Raw genomic sequence first — 14408 nt, forward strand, 5'->3', positions numbered from 1 at the left:
GGTTTTTAGCAGCAGAAAGGGCCAGAAATGATTGGATTCAAGATCTGTTTTTGGAGATAGTATCCACAGCACTAGCTGATGTATATATGGTATTGATACCATAGAAGAGCCCAGGATGATTCCCAGGTTTTTGTTCTGTGCAAGTGCGTGGCCGATGGCAATATTACTGAGATAGAAGGGGATGAAAAATTATTAATAGTCGTGTTTGAGAAAATATCAAGTAGCATATATCACTGCTAAGTTCATAATTCAGTCTATGTTTCAGTGGGACAGTAGAGAAGGGTCCAACAAAAGAAAGGAGGAGCCAAACAGAAGGGAGAATGGCAGGAGAGTATGGAGTCACATAAGCGAGGGGAGTGGGCTGTGGAGGGAAAGATCTACATTTTACATGTTGCTCTAAGGGTGGAGAGGTAGAGAACTGGCCACTGCATTTGGCAACGCGGTCACCACAAGTGGCCTTGCGAAGCACATTCCAGTGGTCTGGTGGCAAGGAAAGCTCCTTTAGTCTATCTACTGCATAAAGACTGGCAAGTGAAGAAAAATCCGTAGCGAATCTACGCAACTCTTCTGAGAACCCTTGTTCCACAAAAGGAGTGCGCTGTCAGGCAAGCAGCCTTGGGGTGCAGAGTGGGTTCTAGTCGCTTTTGAAGGCGGCTGTTCTGCGGCACGTGCTTGTTGGTGTCAACGCGGACTCAGAATTGAAGCGGAAGTAGAAATGGGGAGGCAGCACTCCTCGGCCCACTGGAGGGTCGGGGCCGCGCGCTGTTTCCTCAAGCCTCTCGTCACCGGGCGCGTGCCACAAAAGCGACAGACGCCCTACTCCTGCCACTCATCGTACCACCCCACTCCGCACCGCACCCGAATTGTGCGAGAACCACAGATCCCATCAGGCGTTACGCGATGCGGCAGTGCGCAGGCGCGCCCCACATCTCCTCCCTCTCCCAGGTTTCTTCCTTCAGCGCAGAGCCCGGTCCCCGGCCGAGGGCGACGGAGGTTGCTCTTAAAGGAGCAACGGCCGCGGCGCCGGAAGGTGGGCCCGGTCTTCCCCGCCTCTCTCCTCTGGGCGTGGCGGCGCCGGGGGCGCAGGTAAGGCCAAGCCCGGCGGGCGCTCCGGGCGGTCCGCGGGCGGCCTTAGCAGTGCTCGGTCCACGCCTTGCACGCATTACTTGCTGCAGCCCGAGACCAGGCTGGGGTGCCCTGCAGACCCCCGGTCCGGCTACTGCGACCCAACTGCAGAACGCCCGCAGCGCGGATTACGCATCCTGCAGTTGGAGTCGTTCCCTACCCCGTTCCCCGTCCGGGAGGAGTTCCCCAAGGAAGTCTCTAGCCCCAGCCTGCCGCTACCGCCCCTCGGTGGCCGGGTACTTCCCATCGTCCACAGCGAGTGCTATGGCAACGGTTCGGTCCTGCCCATCCCCCCGCTGAGACCGCAGGGGTGGTCCGGCGAGACCGGTCCGCTCTTTCGCGTCCTCTGTGCTGCAGGCCCCGGGCCCATGGCTGCCTCTACCGCAGACGCATCGCACAGGCGGCGGGAGAAGCGGCGGCAGCTGGACGCGCGCCGCAGCAAGTGTCGTATCCGCCTGGGCGGCCACATGGAACAGTGGTGCCTCCTCAAGGAGCGGCTGGGATTCTCCCTGCACTCGCAGCTCGCCAAGTTCCTGCTTGACCGGTTAGGGCCGGACCGGGGGTGGGGATGGGGCACCCAGCGCCCCCCATCAAAGTGCCGGCCCCTTTTTACTGGCCCATTTCTCACTTCAGCAGTATAGCCTGTTAGATTCGGGGCCTGCCAGGGGCCTGCCGCACCCCTCTTGGCCCCCCAGCGAATATGGGGGTCCTATAGGACTTGCCCCTTAACTGTGTGAGTGCCTATAGTTGGAAGCACTTGTCAGGCTGTGGCGCGACCTGACCTGCCTCTTGTCCCTCTGGCAGGTACACTTCTTCAGGCTGTGTGCTCTGTGCAGGTGGGTAGGCAATGGCTGCGGGGGGGGGGGGGGAGCGGGGCTCAGGAGCCACAGAGGGAAGAGGGGCAACAGCGATTGGTGTGATCCAGGAACGCCCTCTGTAAAAGGGTTGGATCAGAGGGAACCCTGAGCCAGTTTGGGAAGAAGAGAGGAGTTGGGGACCCCAAGCAGTTAGATGCTAGCAGCCTGTGGGGAAGGAAGGATTTGCTCAGGACCTGAGAGTCAAGGCTCTGAAGAATGGTAAACTGGACTCAGGACCAGGGTTGCCCAGGGGCGTTGGGAGACAAGGTAGGGGTCTGGGTATGGCTCTCAAGGGTGAGAGTAGGGGGCAATCCAGCTTGCCCTGACTGTCACCTTCACCCTTTTAGGTCCCAAGCCTTTGCCCCCCAAGGGTCTGCAATATCTGGTTCTCCTATCTCATGCCCACAGCCAAGAGTGCAGCCTGGTGCCTGGGTTGCGGGGGCCTGGGGGCCGAGATGGTGGGCTTGTGTGGGAGTGTTCAGCGGGCCACACCTTCTCCTGGGGCCCCTCTTCAGGCCCCACACCTCCAGCGGAGTCCAAGCCAGCCCTCCTTCCAAGTACTTCCCAGAGAACCTGGTACCCAGAGGCCAGGGGTGGGCAGGAGCCTACAGGTAGGCCTGGGAAAGAAGAGTTGTAGAGAATAGGAAGGAAGAGGTTTTCATCCCTAGAGCTCAAAACCCTATTCTTTAAAACTGAGCCTTTCTCAGTGAAAAAACTATGCTGTCAAGGGAATATATCCTCAAATATATATTTTAGGTATAAAAAGAAATACAGAATAGGATGCATGGTATGTATATTGGTGGGAAAATAAGGGGAGGAAGTACTTTGGAATGAATGAAATATCTCTGGGAGGGCAAATTGGAACCAGGTTGCCTGTGGGAAGCGGTAGGCTAGTGGCGGGCAGTATTGGAAAGGAGACTTTTCATATTGTACTTTTTTATACTTGTAATTTTTTGAACCATTTGAATGTATCATCTTTAAAATAAAACACCCTTTCCCATGTAGTAGTTTTTGCCCCTTTCTCCTCCTCCTTCCTAAGAGTCCTCCCATGAATTCAGACCATAGAGGCTACCTGCTCTCATCCCTCCAGCCCAACGTTTCTTCCACTTTGACCCCACCTATGCCAACAGATTTGGAATCTGAGCACGAGAAGAGGAATCTGAGAACTCAGGAAGCAAGGGTGCTCAGGTGAGGTTGGGGGGATGGACAGACTAGACCAGTGAGCAATGGTGATGAAGGATCAGAACCACAGGCTTGCCTTCTTTGCTTCTGCAGGGGAATGCGACCCCCACCAGAGTTCTTTCTACCCCCAGGAGAAGACAAGGGGGGTGATGAAGATGAGAGTGAAGAGGAAATGCTCAGTGATGCCAGCCCATGGACCTATAGCTCTTCCTCAGACAAGCAAGTTGGGGCTGAGGGAAACACTGAGCATAGCAGAAGGGCAAGGCAGAAGGCCAGAGATGCAGACTTGAGGAAAGGGCTTATTGGTGGGGAAGGCAGAAAGAACTGGAGGATTGGAATTGGGTGGGAAGGGGTGAAGTTAGGCTCTGTGGGAGAATAAAGTCTGAACACAGATGTGAGTGGAGGCCTGGGTAAGGTTGTTCTGAGTTTGGGATCTTTGTGATTTAGGGGCTGGTGCTGGCTGAGGGCCCAGGGAGCTAATGTCCTCCTTTTCATTGTTTCAGCTGTGAGCCAGATGGCCCCAGACTGCCTCCTTCCCCTGTTACCCATGCACTTAAGGAGGGAGAGATAGCCTTGGCCCCTGCAGCTGCCCCCACTTCTCTGGCTGGGCCACCCTCATCAGCACCCGCAGTGAGTCCTGGAGCTTCTCTGCCTGTGGAAGGTGGGGTAGAACTGGAGTTCAATCGAATCCCTCAAGCGGCCCAGCAATCTGAGCCCCTGGCCAGGTAACCTGATGGCTGAGACAGAGGGCAGGGGTATCCTGGGCCATGGCCCTCCTTCGAGGCCCTCTGCTCCTTCTTTGCTGCTCACAGCCCTGGGAGTCAGGCCCAGTCTTCTCTGGTTGTAGCCTGGGACAAGGACAGTACACAGATCGGCCCCAAGAGAATTCGGTAAGACTGAGGGAGGGGCTCTGAGAGGGCCTAAGAGGAGGGAGGGAGGCTGAGGAGAGTCTGTAGGAGTCTTCATACTTCTCCCTATTCTCACCCACAGGAAAGCTGCCAAAAAAGAGCTGCTGCCTTGTGACTTCCCTGGCTGTGGAAGGATCTTCTCCAACCGGCAATATTTGAATGTGAGGATGTGAGGGGCACAGGTTGAGTTCTGTGTGGCTTCAAGTGGAGAAGAAGCTGAGGGGAAGGAGCCTGGGATTTGGGGGAATCTGAAAGAGAAGGGTTGGGGTGGTGTGCAGAGCTTACCTGCAGTTAGTAATCACTAAACCAAGTACTGGTAAGGGAGAGCAGAAAACCCAACCTTGGGCGCACAACCACTGCCCACTACTGCTTGTTTCATGGCCTCTGGGGATCACAGGAAATGATGGTGGCATCCTCGGGTTCTCTGGGTAATAGCGGCTGTTGTAGTCATTTGACCCGTTGATCTTCGCCACACTCCAGGGAGGAGGCGCTGATAGTGTTGCCATTTTGCAAATGAGGAAACCAGGGTACAGAAGGTTAAGCACTGTCCAAGGCTCCTCAGTTAGAGTGTATTAATAATGCTGGGGATCCCTGAGTTTGTCTCCATCTTCACTGCAGGAGAAGTTCAAGGCACAGAAAGGGCAGGGCCCACCCCCACACTCAGCCTGAGCCCTCAGGGCAGGTCTGGGTGCTGAGGAGGGCCCATCCAGGGTTGGTGAGTCAAAGGCATACCAGGAGGGAGTAGAGGGAGATAATCCCCATGTGGCAGCAAAGCTCCAGGCTTTAGACTTTCAGTAGGACTGGTCAGATACACCCAAGCTGTTCAAGGAGGAGATAAGCACACTTAGCAGCAATTTAATTATGGAAAGTGGGATTTTGGAAGGGGAAGCCCATGTGATTTAATGAGGTAGGATGTGAACCTGGGCCACATAAGAAAAGAACTATATCCCAGAAGTACTCAGAGAGTCAAGGCTGAAAAACATGATACCCTTAAGAATGTTCCAGGTTAAGAGTGCATGTGTATATCCAATGCAGATGTTGGAGAAAACTGTCTAATATATATCTGGGGTGATCTATTACTAAAAAGTAGGTCATCTGGGTGATGATATACTTCAGTATGGATAGGGAAGAAGATAATCATGCCCACCACAAGGTGTCCTATCCCCTGCAGACAGCACATTCATAGTTAGAGAACTGGGCTTTGCAAGCGGAGGTGATGGCAAGGAGATGAGATCATACAAATCAAGGGTACAGTAGGATGAGGGCATTTTGTGGTCAGGATGGGGTTGGGTGGAGATAATGACACGTAGATGATAGGACCTGGTGGTGATGGTTTGGGGCAGATAGAGGAGCCTGCCTGCTGGGTCAGCTCTGGGGTCTCCCTGAGGAGAGCACCCCCTTCCTTCCGTAGCACCACAAGAAGTACCAGCACATCCACCAGAAGTCCTTCTCCTGCCCAGAGCCAGCCTGCGGAAAGTCCTTCAACTTCAAGAAACACCTGAAGGAACATGTGAAGCTGCACAGTGGTCAGTGGAGGGAATGCCTCCTTGCTTCCCCCTGTGGGCCCCTTCACTTCCCCTGTGGGGCCAGTCAGCTATCTGCAGTTCCCATCACGTCCTCTCTAGGTGACTTTCGTACACTTCCCAGTGTGTTGGGCATATGTGTGCCTGAGACTGTAGGTGCTGGGACACCTCAGTGAACAAAGCAGGCAGTCCTCACCTCATTAGATGTCCACTCAGGTAGAGTGTGAAAGATGTGTGAAAGCACAGAAGCAAGGAGAGCATGGAGGAGGAGTTGCTCTTGTAGAAAGGGAGGTTCTTTGAGCAAAGACCTCAGTGAAGGGAGAAATGGAGACTCATCCACCTCTATGGGCAGCACATGAGAAGGAAGAGAGGACAGCTAGGTGGTGAGGGTCCCAAGACTCCCATGAGGATGGCTTGTCTCCTGGCTAAATGAGATGGGCTTTATCTCAGGATCTGGAGCAGTGAAAGAATACAGCTGACTTTGAAAGGACAGCTGTGGCTGTCGTGTGGAGGAGGGCACTTTAAGGACATGCAGTGTACAGTGATGTCGGTCTAGAGGCTGTTGAGAGCATGACAGTAGAACCAGAAGGGCTACCATGGGAAGGGCAAATTGGCCACCAGAGGGATGAGCATGGAGGAGTTGGGGGTGATTTGGATGACTTCAGTCTGAACAACTGGATAGAAGGTTGTGTGGTTTCTTGAGACAGAGACATGCACTTCAGGAAGGAGACATTTTATTTGGGGCATGCTAATTAGGTATTCCCGAAGATGTGAATCTGGAGTTCAGGGGAAATGAGCAGGAAAAAATGTGTTTGTCCTGAGCACATGGATGGAGTTTTGGAGCTGTGGGTGGCACTGAATGGAAGGAGTGAGTCTGGGTGAAGAGGTTTGGGATGGCAGGTGGGAAAGGCAGCTGTGGAGGTTCCAGAAGGCAGGTGAGGAAACTGGTATCTAAGGACCAAGTGGACACAGTGCTGGAAAGGGGAAGGGAGTTATGCCTGTGCCACAGGGCTAAGAGGCTGAGGACAGGCTAATAAACATGGTAGTGGGAAGCCATCACTGACCAGATGGTGCATGACAAGAGATGACAGCCAGAATGGAGTGGGTTCCAGGCAGGATGAAGCTAAGAAAGTGGAGACAGTGAGTATGGATACCTCTTTGGGTTTGGCTGGGAAAACAAGCAGAGAGTTGGGGCCTTGGTTAAGAGGTCTATGAGCTTGGGGCACGGAGGCGGGACTGATGCCCCAGAGAGGAGAGACTTGCTGACTCAGGTGGGCAACCTCTGGTTGGTGAGGGAGTGTCTTGGGCCCACTTGGAGGGCAGCTGCAGAGGAGTGGGCAGTAGTCACATATGAGGTGGATTTGGGGCAGGATTTGAGCATCCTCTGGGGAAAGTCACTCTTGGTGACCTTAAACAATGAGTTCAGTGCCAAATGGGGCTGCTGGAGAGGAAGTGGACTCCAGAGAGGGGAGCTTAAGCTGACTGGGGAAGTGCATAGGCACGCACAGGCCCTTGAGTCTTCTGGTGGATAAGAGGAGAGGCTGGGGGAGAGATGTTTCTGCCCCTCCTGTGCGAGCCTGGAGCAGGTCAAGGGTAGTGTTTATCCTCCATTGGTTTTAACCTAACAGGTATAGCTGAGGGAGAAAGGGAGTAGTGAGTTGGTGTGAATGAAGGAAGGTTACACAGCCACCCTAGAAACAGCATTGGGCAAGAAGGGGCAGGAGGCCGAGGGAAAGCACTGGGCTCTGCACTTCAGCCTGGAGTCATGGGATTATCATAGTGGGATAAGATAGAGTACTGTAGCCAGTTCTCTGGCTGGAACTCAAATGGTGAAATTGTGGTGATGGGGCATGTCTTTGGAGTGATGGTTAAGGAGGGCTGAGGGCCAGGTCAGTGAAGGTCAGGAAACAGAGATGAGAGCCCTGGCCAAGCAGGATGCAAACTGACTGCAGAAGTGGCTGGCGAGAAGACCTAGAGCCAGTATTACATGGAGCACAGGAGAGTGATGGGGGCAAACGCTGGGGGTGTGTGTGTGTGTGAGTGTGTGAGTGTGATCTGATGGCAGTGTGTACGGAGGTCTAAGGGCCACCTTCAGCTGCTTGAAGGTGGCAGGGAGGGCAGATTTTAGGGGGGAAAAAAGGAGGGGATTGCTGCCAACAGTCACAAGGCACTATTGATGGCCAGGGTGGATGTGATGTGCAGGCTAAAAGGGACAGTACTCCTGTGGGGGCTGGTGCGTGGGCCAAAAAGGGGCCACAACCTGGGGATGGATGCTGGGGTGTCCCCATGCCCCCACAGACACTCGGGACTACATCTGTGAATTCTGCGCCCGGTCTTTCCGCACCAGCAGCAACCTGGTCATTCATCAGCGTATCCACACTGGAGAGAAACCCCTGCAGTGAGTGTGGTGGGTTGGGTGTTGGAGGAGGGCGCTGGCAGGAGGACACTGAGGCAACTGGGCTGAGGCCCCTAACTTCTCTCTGCTGGCCCTGGCTCAGGTGTGAAATCTGCGGGTTCACTTGCCGCCAGAAGGCCTCCCTGAACTGGCACCGGCGCAAGCACGCAGAGACGGCAGCCACCCTGCGCTTCCCCTGTGAGGTCTGTGGCAAGCGCTTTGAGAAACCAGACAGCGTTGCAGCTCACTGCAGTAAAAGCCACCCAGCCATGCTCCTGGCCACATCAGAGCAACTTGGCCAGGTGGAGCCCTGTCCTAGCATCTCTGTCCCTACACTCCTGGGGTCCAGGGATGAGTGCAGGCCCCCTCAGATTCTGCAGGCTCTGACCCTGCTTCCTAAGCAGTGACCACAGGGACTGAAGAGGAGAAAGGCCAGATGCCTGGTCCCTGGAAACTAGGGAAGAAGGGCAGGACTGGATTCCAGCACAGCCAGGCTATAGTAGTCTTCCTACAGGACAGAATAAACCCAGTGTTTTTACATGGACATGTTTGGGCAGAGTGTTTTCACACCTGAGGCATAGGTATGAGCCCTGTTCTTCTCTGCAGGCCTGCACCTCAAGGACCCAGCTGTCCCAATTTGTTTGGGCACTGCTGCCCTTTCCGGTGGAGCATCACACCCACTCTTGCACTGGAGCAGGGCAGGCCCTGAGAGTAAGGGAAGCACTGGGTCATGCCAGAGGTTTGGATGACCAGGTACACAGGTATGTGACCCTGGTCTACATCCTGTCCATTAACCTGGAGAAGCAAATGTGCAGGCCCAAAAATTCTCTTTCCAGCACAAAATCGGGGCTGTATGCAGCATTGCTGAGCTGCCTTGGAAACTTCGGATGGGCTTGGTTCTCCGGTCACTCAGGTCTGCAGACAGTGGCCCCAGGTTTGATAATAGGGGGCTCTTGGCATCCAGAACCAAGACACCTTTAATTTTACCAGCCGTGGCACTGAACTGCTGGCTCAGGAAGTTTCCATCCTGTCCTGTTGCTTCTGTGGAGCTCTGAGCTTGTTTCAGGTATTCTACTTGGCGGTTGCAGGCTTTAGGGACCCAGGTTCCCATAGCTAATGTTCCCCACCCGGCTGGAGAATATTGTCCTAACAGTCACTGGACACCATTAAGTCTGTCCCCTGGGACAGGTGAGTAGCCATTCTGAAGGCTCCTACCTACCTTCACAAGTTTGGGCCATCTGTCCAAGGCAGTAGGCTGGGTGCTTCTGGTGCACAGGCATCCTTTGGTGAAGCAAGCTTCTCCACCGTTTCTGCCTGCAAATTTTCAATCTCTCAGAAGCTCAGGGAGGAAGCAATGAAAGGCTAACAGCCAAGTGGAACCATGAGGCAGAGATGGGCAGGTAGGATGAGACCATAGCCACATCTGTGATTATTACCAGTAGAGGCAGGACATAAAAAGTACCCGGGAAGGGACCTGGTCAGGTAGCTCAGTTGGTTAGAGCTTTGTCCCAATACACCGAGGTTAGGGATTCAGTATGGGGTCAGGGCACATAAAAGAATCAACCAATGAATGCATAGATAAGTGGAACAACAAATCAATGTTTTTGTCTCTCCCTTTCTAATACCAAGTTTTTTTTAAGTACCCAGGCAGGAGAGGTAAAGGGAACTTAGGCTGGAAAAAGATGGGACAAAGAAAACAACCCTAGTGGGAAGACTGCAAAAAAACACTGGAAGCACAGGGACTGTGGGATTCCCATCCCTAGCCTCTCTCAAGCATGTGGGTCTGGGAGCTTGTCCTGACTACACCAATTCTCCCTACCCTGTCCCCCACTCCCCACCCCGCCAGAGGAACAGGACTGAGTACAAGAAAAGGGCTGACCAGGAAGTATGTGTAGGGTCGTGCCAGGGGGCCAGGGGGCCAGGGAAAGGGCTGCTGCCTGAGATGAGTAAAGGTCTTTGTGTAGACCCCACTTTGTGAGTTGGCCCGCCATCCCTGTGACAGATACAGTTTTGTCACTGACACTTGGCACAGTCCTGGGAAGCCTCTCAGCAAGGCTCCTTCAGCTGGAAAGCAAAAAGTCCATGCTGTTGCTGTCCTACTTGGGCAGCAAAGATGAGAGCCACGGCTATGGTATCTTGGGTGGTGGCAGAAGCAGCGTGAGCTTCTGTGTGGGCCTGCTGGTGCTGTGACAGCCAACTGTGGCTGAAACATTTTCCACACTCAACATATTGTGCTTTTGGCTGGTCTGGGTGCCTCTTGCAGTGCAGCATCAGCTTGGAGCCCATGTTCAAGGCCTTGCCACACTGGGGGTACTTGTGGGGCCCGTGGCCCGTATGGTTGCGCTGGTGCACATTGAGGTTGAACATGCTCGTGAAGTGCTTGCTGCACGACTCATAGTGGTAGGGCTTCTCACCCACGTGCATGCACTGGTGCTTGGTGAGGTCTCAGCAGTCACTGAAGCTGCAGCCACACTCGGGGCATTGAAAGGGCCTTTCGACTATATGCGCTGGTGCACCAGCAGGACAGAGTGGTGGCCAAAGCCCTTGCAGCACATGGCACAGGTGTGTTGCTGCACACCCTAGTGGCTGTGCCTGTGTGGAGCTTTCACTGAAGCAGTGTGCACAGTCTCCGAATACATGGAGTTTCTCCCTGGTGTGCTTCAGGTGCACCAACATGGCACTCTCCAAGAAGCCCTTGTCACACGTGGAGCACCTGCAGTGCTTCTTGCCCAAATGCCTTTGCAGGTGTCTCATTAGCATGGAGCTCTTGCAGAAGCTCTTTCATCTCATGACACAAGGGTGTGTCTGGACAGCATGACTTCTGGGGGTGGGGTCACGAGCTTCAGGCCTCACGGATGCTGTGTGTGACTCTTGCAGCCCTGTGTTGCTGCAGAGGGCACCCTCCCCACCCCCACACTATCCTCAGTGGTAGGGAGCACCTGTGGGCACATCCCACAGGTGCACCTGCAGCTGGTGGAAATGCAGCGAGCTCTAGTGGAAGATATGCTCAGGCATATGCCCGAATCAAAGGTACAACAGCAGAGCCAGAGCAGCCAGTGTGGAAGGAGGCAGCCAGAGGCACTATAGGGGCAATAAAGGCAGGCTGCTGATTCGATGCATATCAAGGAGGCTGCTGTCATGGAAGCTCTGGCTGCCTTCATTGTAGATGTAGAGTGTCTGGCCAGTTTAGATGCATGGACACACCTGAAGTTCTGCGGCTCTGGCACAGCACTGGCCACAGTGCAGGTAGCAGCAGTGGCACTGAACTATAGCAGAAGCTCCTGCCACACTCACTGCCTGTGTACGGCCTGCCCACCACCTCTTCTGATGCAGCAAACCTGCAGAGGGCTGGAAAGGTAGGCATTCAAGCTGCAGGGTCCACCTCCTCAGGTGGTAAGTTATTTTCAGTGTTCTTAAGGCCTGACTAACCAGCCTGTGGATTTCAGGGTTCTTTCTCTCCTTGGAAGGTGCTGTGGCCGGTTTGGAGGTGGGCTGCAGCCAGGTTCACCCCATAGAGAGTAGGTCACTGTGAGCCCCACCAACAACTGCAGCAGCACTAACCTGGTGGGTAGAAGAGTGAGTAGATTCCCAATTGCCTGTATTGTCCTCAGCAACATCGTCCCCCAATTTCATTCTCTAAGACAAGGCAAAGCCCCTGGAGTCCTTGAAATGTGGGGAGAGAGATCCTTGTGCCACCAGGAAGGGCAGGAAGGGCTTAGAAGGTTGGAGGAGTGCCCAGCCTGAGCTCTGGCCTAGACCAGGCGTCTTGGCTTGGAGATGTTTTTGGAAACAACAGGAACAATGAAAAGAGCCCTGGGCCTGGACCACAGCAACACCTTCCTGAGACCCAGGTTTTCTGAGTCACCAATATGACTCCAACCACGCCTAGGCTGGGAGCATAAACACACCCAACAGCAGCATCCTGAATTAAGCCTCAGAAGGGCTGAGGGCCAGGTAAGGGAGTATCATCCCTTCTGACAGGCCCCTAAATACTGTTCCATGGCTCCGCACAGTGACTGAATCACTCCACACCAGTACACAAGCTGAAGTTTCCTGGCCTAGCCTTGAGAAAGCAACTCCAGGAAAGGGGTGAAAGCAGAGCATGAAAAGTACACAAAGAATATTATCAAAAGTTGATGGCATTAATCCATGGGATGCTTTTTACATTTTAAGGAAGGCTGGGGAAAAAGGAGGAGCATCCTTTCTGATTCTCAGGGTTTCCAGGTTGTTTGTGAACTTTCTGCAGACTTTCTTCACTGTCCCAGCTCCAGAGGTCTGGGAATCTGGAATAATAGAGAAGCTCCTTTATGGAGACAAAAATCTGCTCTGCTATCCTTTATGTCAAGTGGTATCCCCAAACCCTAATAAATCAGTCCAGGCAGCTGCCTGGGAGCAGGGTCAGCCTTTGTGCACAGCAGCTTCCGTGCCCTCCAGGCTGTGTCCTCACCTGGCTGGCCTAACCAATGACTGCCTCCCTCAAGGCTCCGGAATCTATACCCAGCTCAGTTCAGGGGGACACTGGAAATTAGATAGAGTCCCTATCAGTTATAGGCCATGTCACCCAACAGATTAGGGAGAAAAAACAAATAAAATAGAACTCATTTTCTTAGTAGCAGATGTAAACTCAAATATCCAGAGCTCTGGTCAAAACACCCTGTACATAGAGTCTAACTCTTCCAGATGGCAACGAGGTCAATTGAAAAAGCTTCAAAAGCCACAAACCTCAAGGAATGGACCCTGGAGCTTCTGCTCTCTGCACTGTGCCTGAAAGGCCTATGGAGTTCTCTTCTGGTGTCTCTGGAGCAGGACGTGCTGTGCCCTGCAGAGTGGAAGTAAGGGGGACAATGGGTTTAAACTGAGCAGAGGGAAGAGAAGTGGGAAGTATTTCCTGGAGGAAGGAGTTTTTTAGTGGACTTTTTCAATAAAACAAGAATAGTATCACCAATCACTCAACCACCTTCAGCATCTATCAACATTCTGCTAATGCTGTTTCATATATGACACTCTTGCTACCCTGACCCACTCTTTGTGGGGTGTGGGAGGGCGGTCTGGAGTATTTTAAATCCCAGACATCTTATTCAAAGAGGATGAGTTTTAACTAAACTCCACAAACTGGGACAGGAGCCCCTCGGCAGACGCCAGAGTACACTGGGGAGAGGGTCACTCAGCTCTTCCAGAAGGAACTTCCAGCCCAGACATGTGGGCTGCTGATTCTAGCTTGTTGCCAAATCAAAGAAATGTTTGACCTCACGGAATGAAACCTTTCCTCAGGAGTCAGTGCTTGATCCCAAATGCCAAATAGAGCAATGTTTATGCCCCAATCACTGCCTCCCAGAGTATATGCCCAAGAAAAGTAAGACAGTCACACAGACATGCACACACAAATGGCCCATAAGCAAGAACACCATCCCCCCGCATTACTGAAGTCAAGTAAGAAAGACCCTCCTGGTCGGCAGTGCAGATCTTGGGCTTGAGTGTAAGGTACACCCATCAAGTTTCTCTTCTGTACCTCATCCCCATGCTGGAGCTTGCTCTGGACACAAAGGAAGGGTTTGTACTTAAGAGGAAATACGAAAAAATATATATATATTACTGTGCCAAAAAAAGAACAATTTCTAGCCACCGTTTTCCTGACTGAGTTTTGATGTTATATCACCAAATTTCTTGAATAAAAATAAGTACAAGGTAAGGTTAGAAAAGGGGAAAGAAAGGGATAGTCATATATAAATTGATGAAAAGTCCTAAATGTTCAACACTTTGAAGTATCATAGTTCCTTTCAGGCATTTACTATTTACAAATACTTACAAACACTAGACACATAACCAATGAAATACCAGTACTAAGGAGTAAGATAAACTAATGGAGAAAGTTAACATTCAGAGATTGAAGGTAAACTGAATTTTAGGTAACACTTTATTTTTGTTTCTTGATAGATGTGCAGGCATCTCACTACATACTTAAGTGATCACACATTACCAATCCAGAGTGTAGGAATTAGGCGTCAGTTCATGTACTAACAATCTGCTGTGAGACAGCTTAGTCTTCCTTCTGAGACAATACGAAAATATTCTTCCCCAGTTATCTGTTGTGCCTGGCCCACACTTCTGGGTGGGGTGAAAAGAGGTCACTTTGCAATTCCTCCATTGGACCCCAGGTGGGGAAATGGGGCCTGGGCTGCAGGAGCTGGGGCTGAGGGCTGCCCCCGCTGTGTTGTCCACTGCTGCAGCCGGGAGCCACCTGTGGCAACTGAGCCCTTGAAAGGTCCAAACTAAGATATGCTGTAAGGCTCAAGCACACTCCTGATTTCAAAGACTTAGTACAGAAATAGAATGCAAAATAGTAAAATAGTTAATGTTAATTATTTGTTGAAATAATATTTGTGACACTAGGTTAAATGAAATATTAAATTTAACACGT

The 14408-nt window shown here is 52.4% G+C and overlaps 1 protein-coding gene across 11 annotated transcripts; it reads left to right on the forward strand.

The window, feature by feature from the left end:
• The first annotated feature begins 870 nt into the window (after window positions 1-870).
• ZNF692 (zinc finger protein 692) lies at window positions 871-14113 on the forward strand. Of its 11 annotated transcripts, none has more exons than XM_037068729.1 (12): window positions 871-1086; window positions 1483-1669; window positions 1930-1961; window positions 2330-2593; window positions 3073-3170; window positions 3258-3383; window positions 3668-3889; window positions 3977-4054; window positions 4155-4233; window positions 5484-5598; window positions 7929-8002; window positions 8094-8187. In XM_037068729.1, the coding sequence occupies exons 1-12, from the start codon at window positions 901-903 to the stop codon at window positions 8097-8099; spliced, it is 1467 nt and encodes a 488-aa protein (XP_036924624.1). In that variant the 5' UTR covers window positions 871-900; the 3' UTR covers window positions 8100-8187. The 11 variants fall into 11 exon arrangements, with proteins under 11 accessions (XP_036924624.1, XP_036924626.1, XP_036924623.1 ...); XM_037068731.1 differs by having other exon boundaries at window positions 877-1086; window positions 7929-7993; XM_037068728.1 differs by having other exon boundaries at window positions 880-1086; window positions 7894-8002; window positions 8094-8185.
• The last annotated feature ends 295 nt before the right edge of the window (window positions 14114-14408 follow it).

This window comes from Sturnira hondurensis, unplaced genomic scaffold (assembly GCF_014824575.4).
Source record: "Sturnira hondurensis isolate 20B ecotype Veracruz unplaced genomic scaffold, ASM1482457v3 Scaffold0018097, whole genome shotgun sequence".
Classification (NCBI taxonomy): domain Eukaryota; kingdom Metazoa; phylum Chordata; class Mammalia; order Chiroptera; family Phyllostomidae; genus Sturnira; species Sturnira hondurensis.

What these genes read in the sequence shown, in the direction of transcription:
- ZNF692 (XM_037068723.1), top strand. Translation starts at nt 901, where the DNA reads ATGCGGCAGTGCGCAGGCGCGCCCCACATCTCCTCCCTCTCCCAGGTT. An exon ending in GGGTGGGCAGGAGCCTACAG is followed by an intron (nt 2,594 to 3,072) that starts GTAGGCCTGGGA and finishes TCATCCCTCCAG; the next exon opens with CCCAACGTTTCTTCCACTTT. An exon ending in CAATCTGAGCCCCTGGCCAG is followed by an intron (nt 3,890 to 3,976) that starts GTAACCTGATGG and finishes TGCTGCTCACAG; the next exon opens with CCCTGGGAGTCAGGCCCAGT.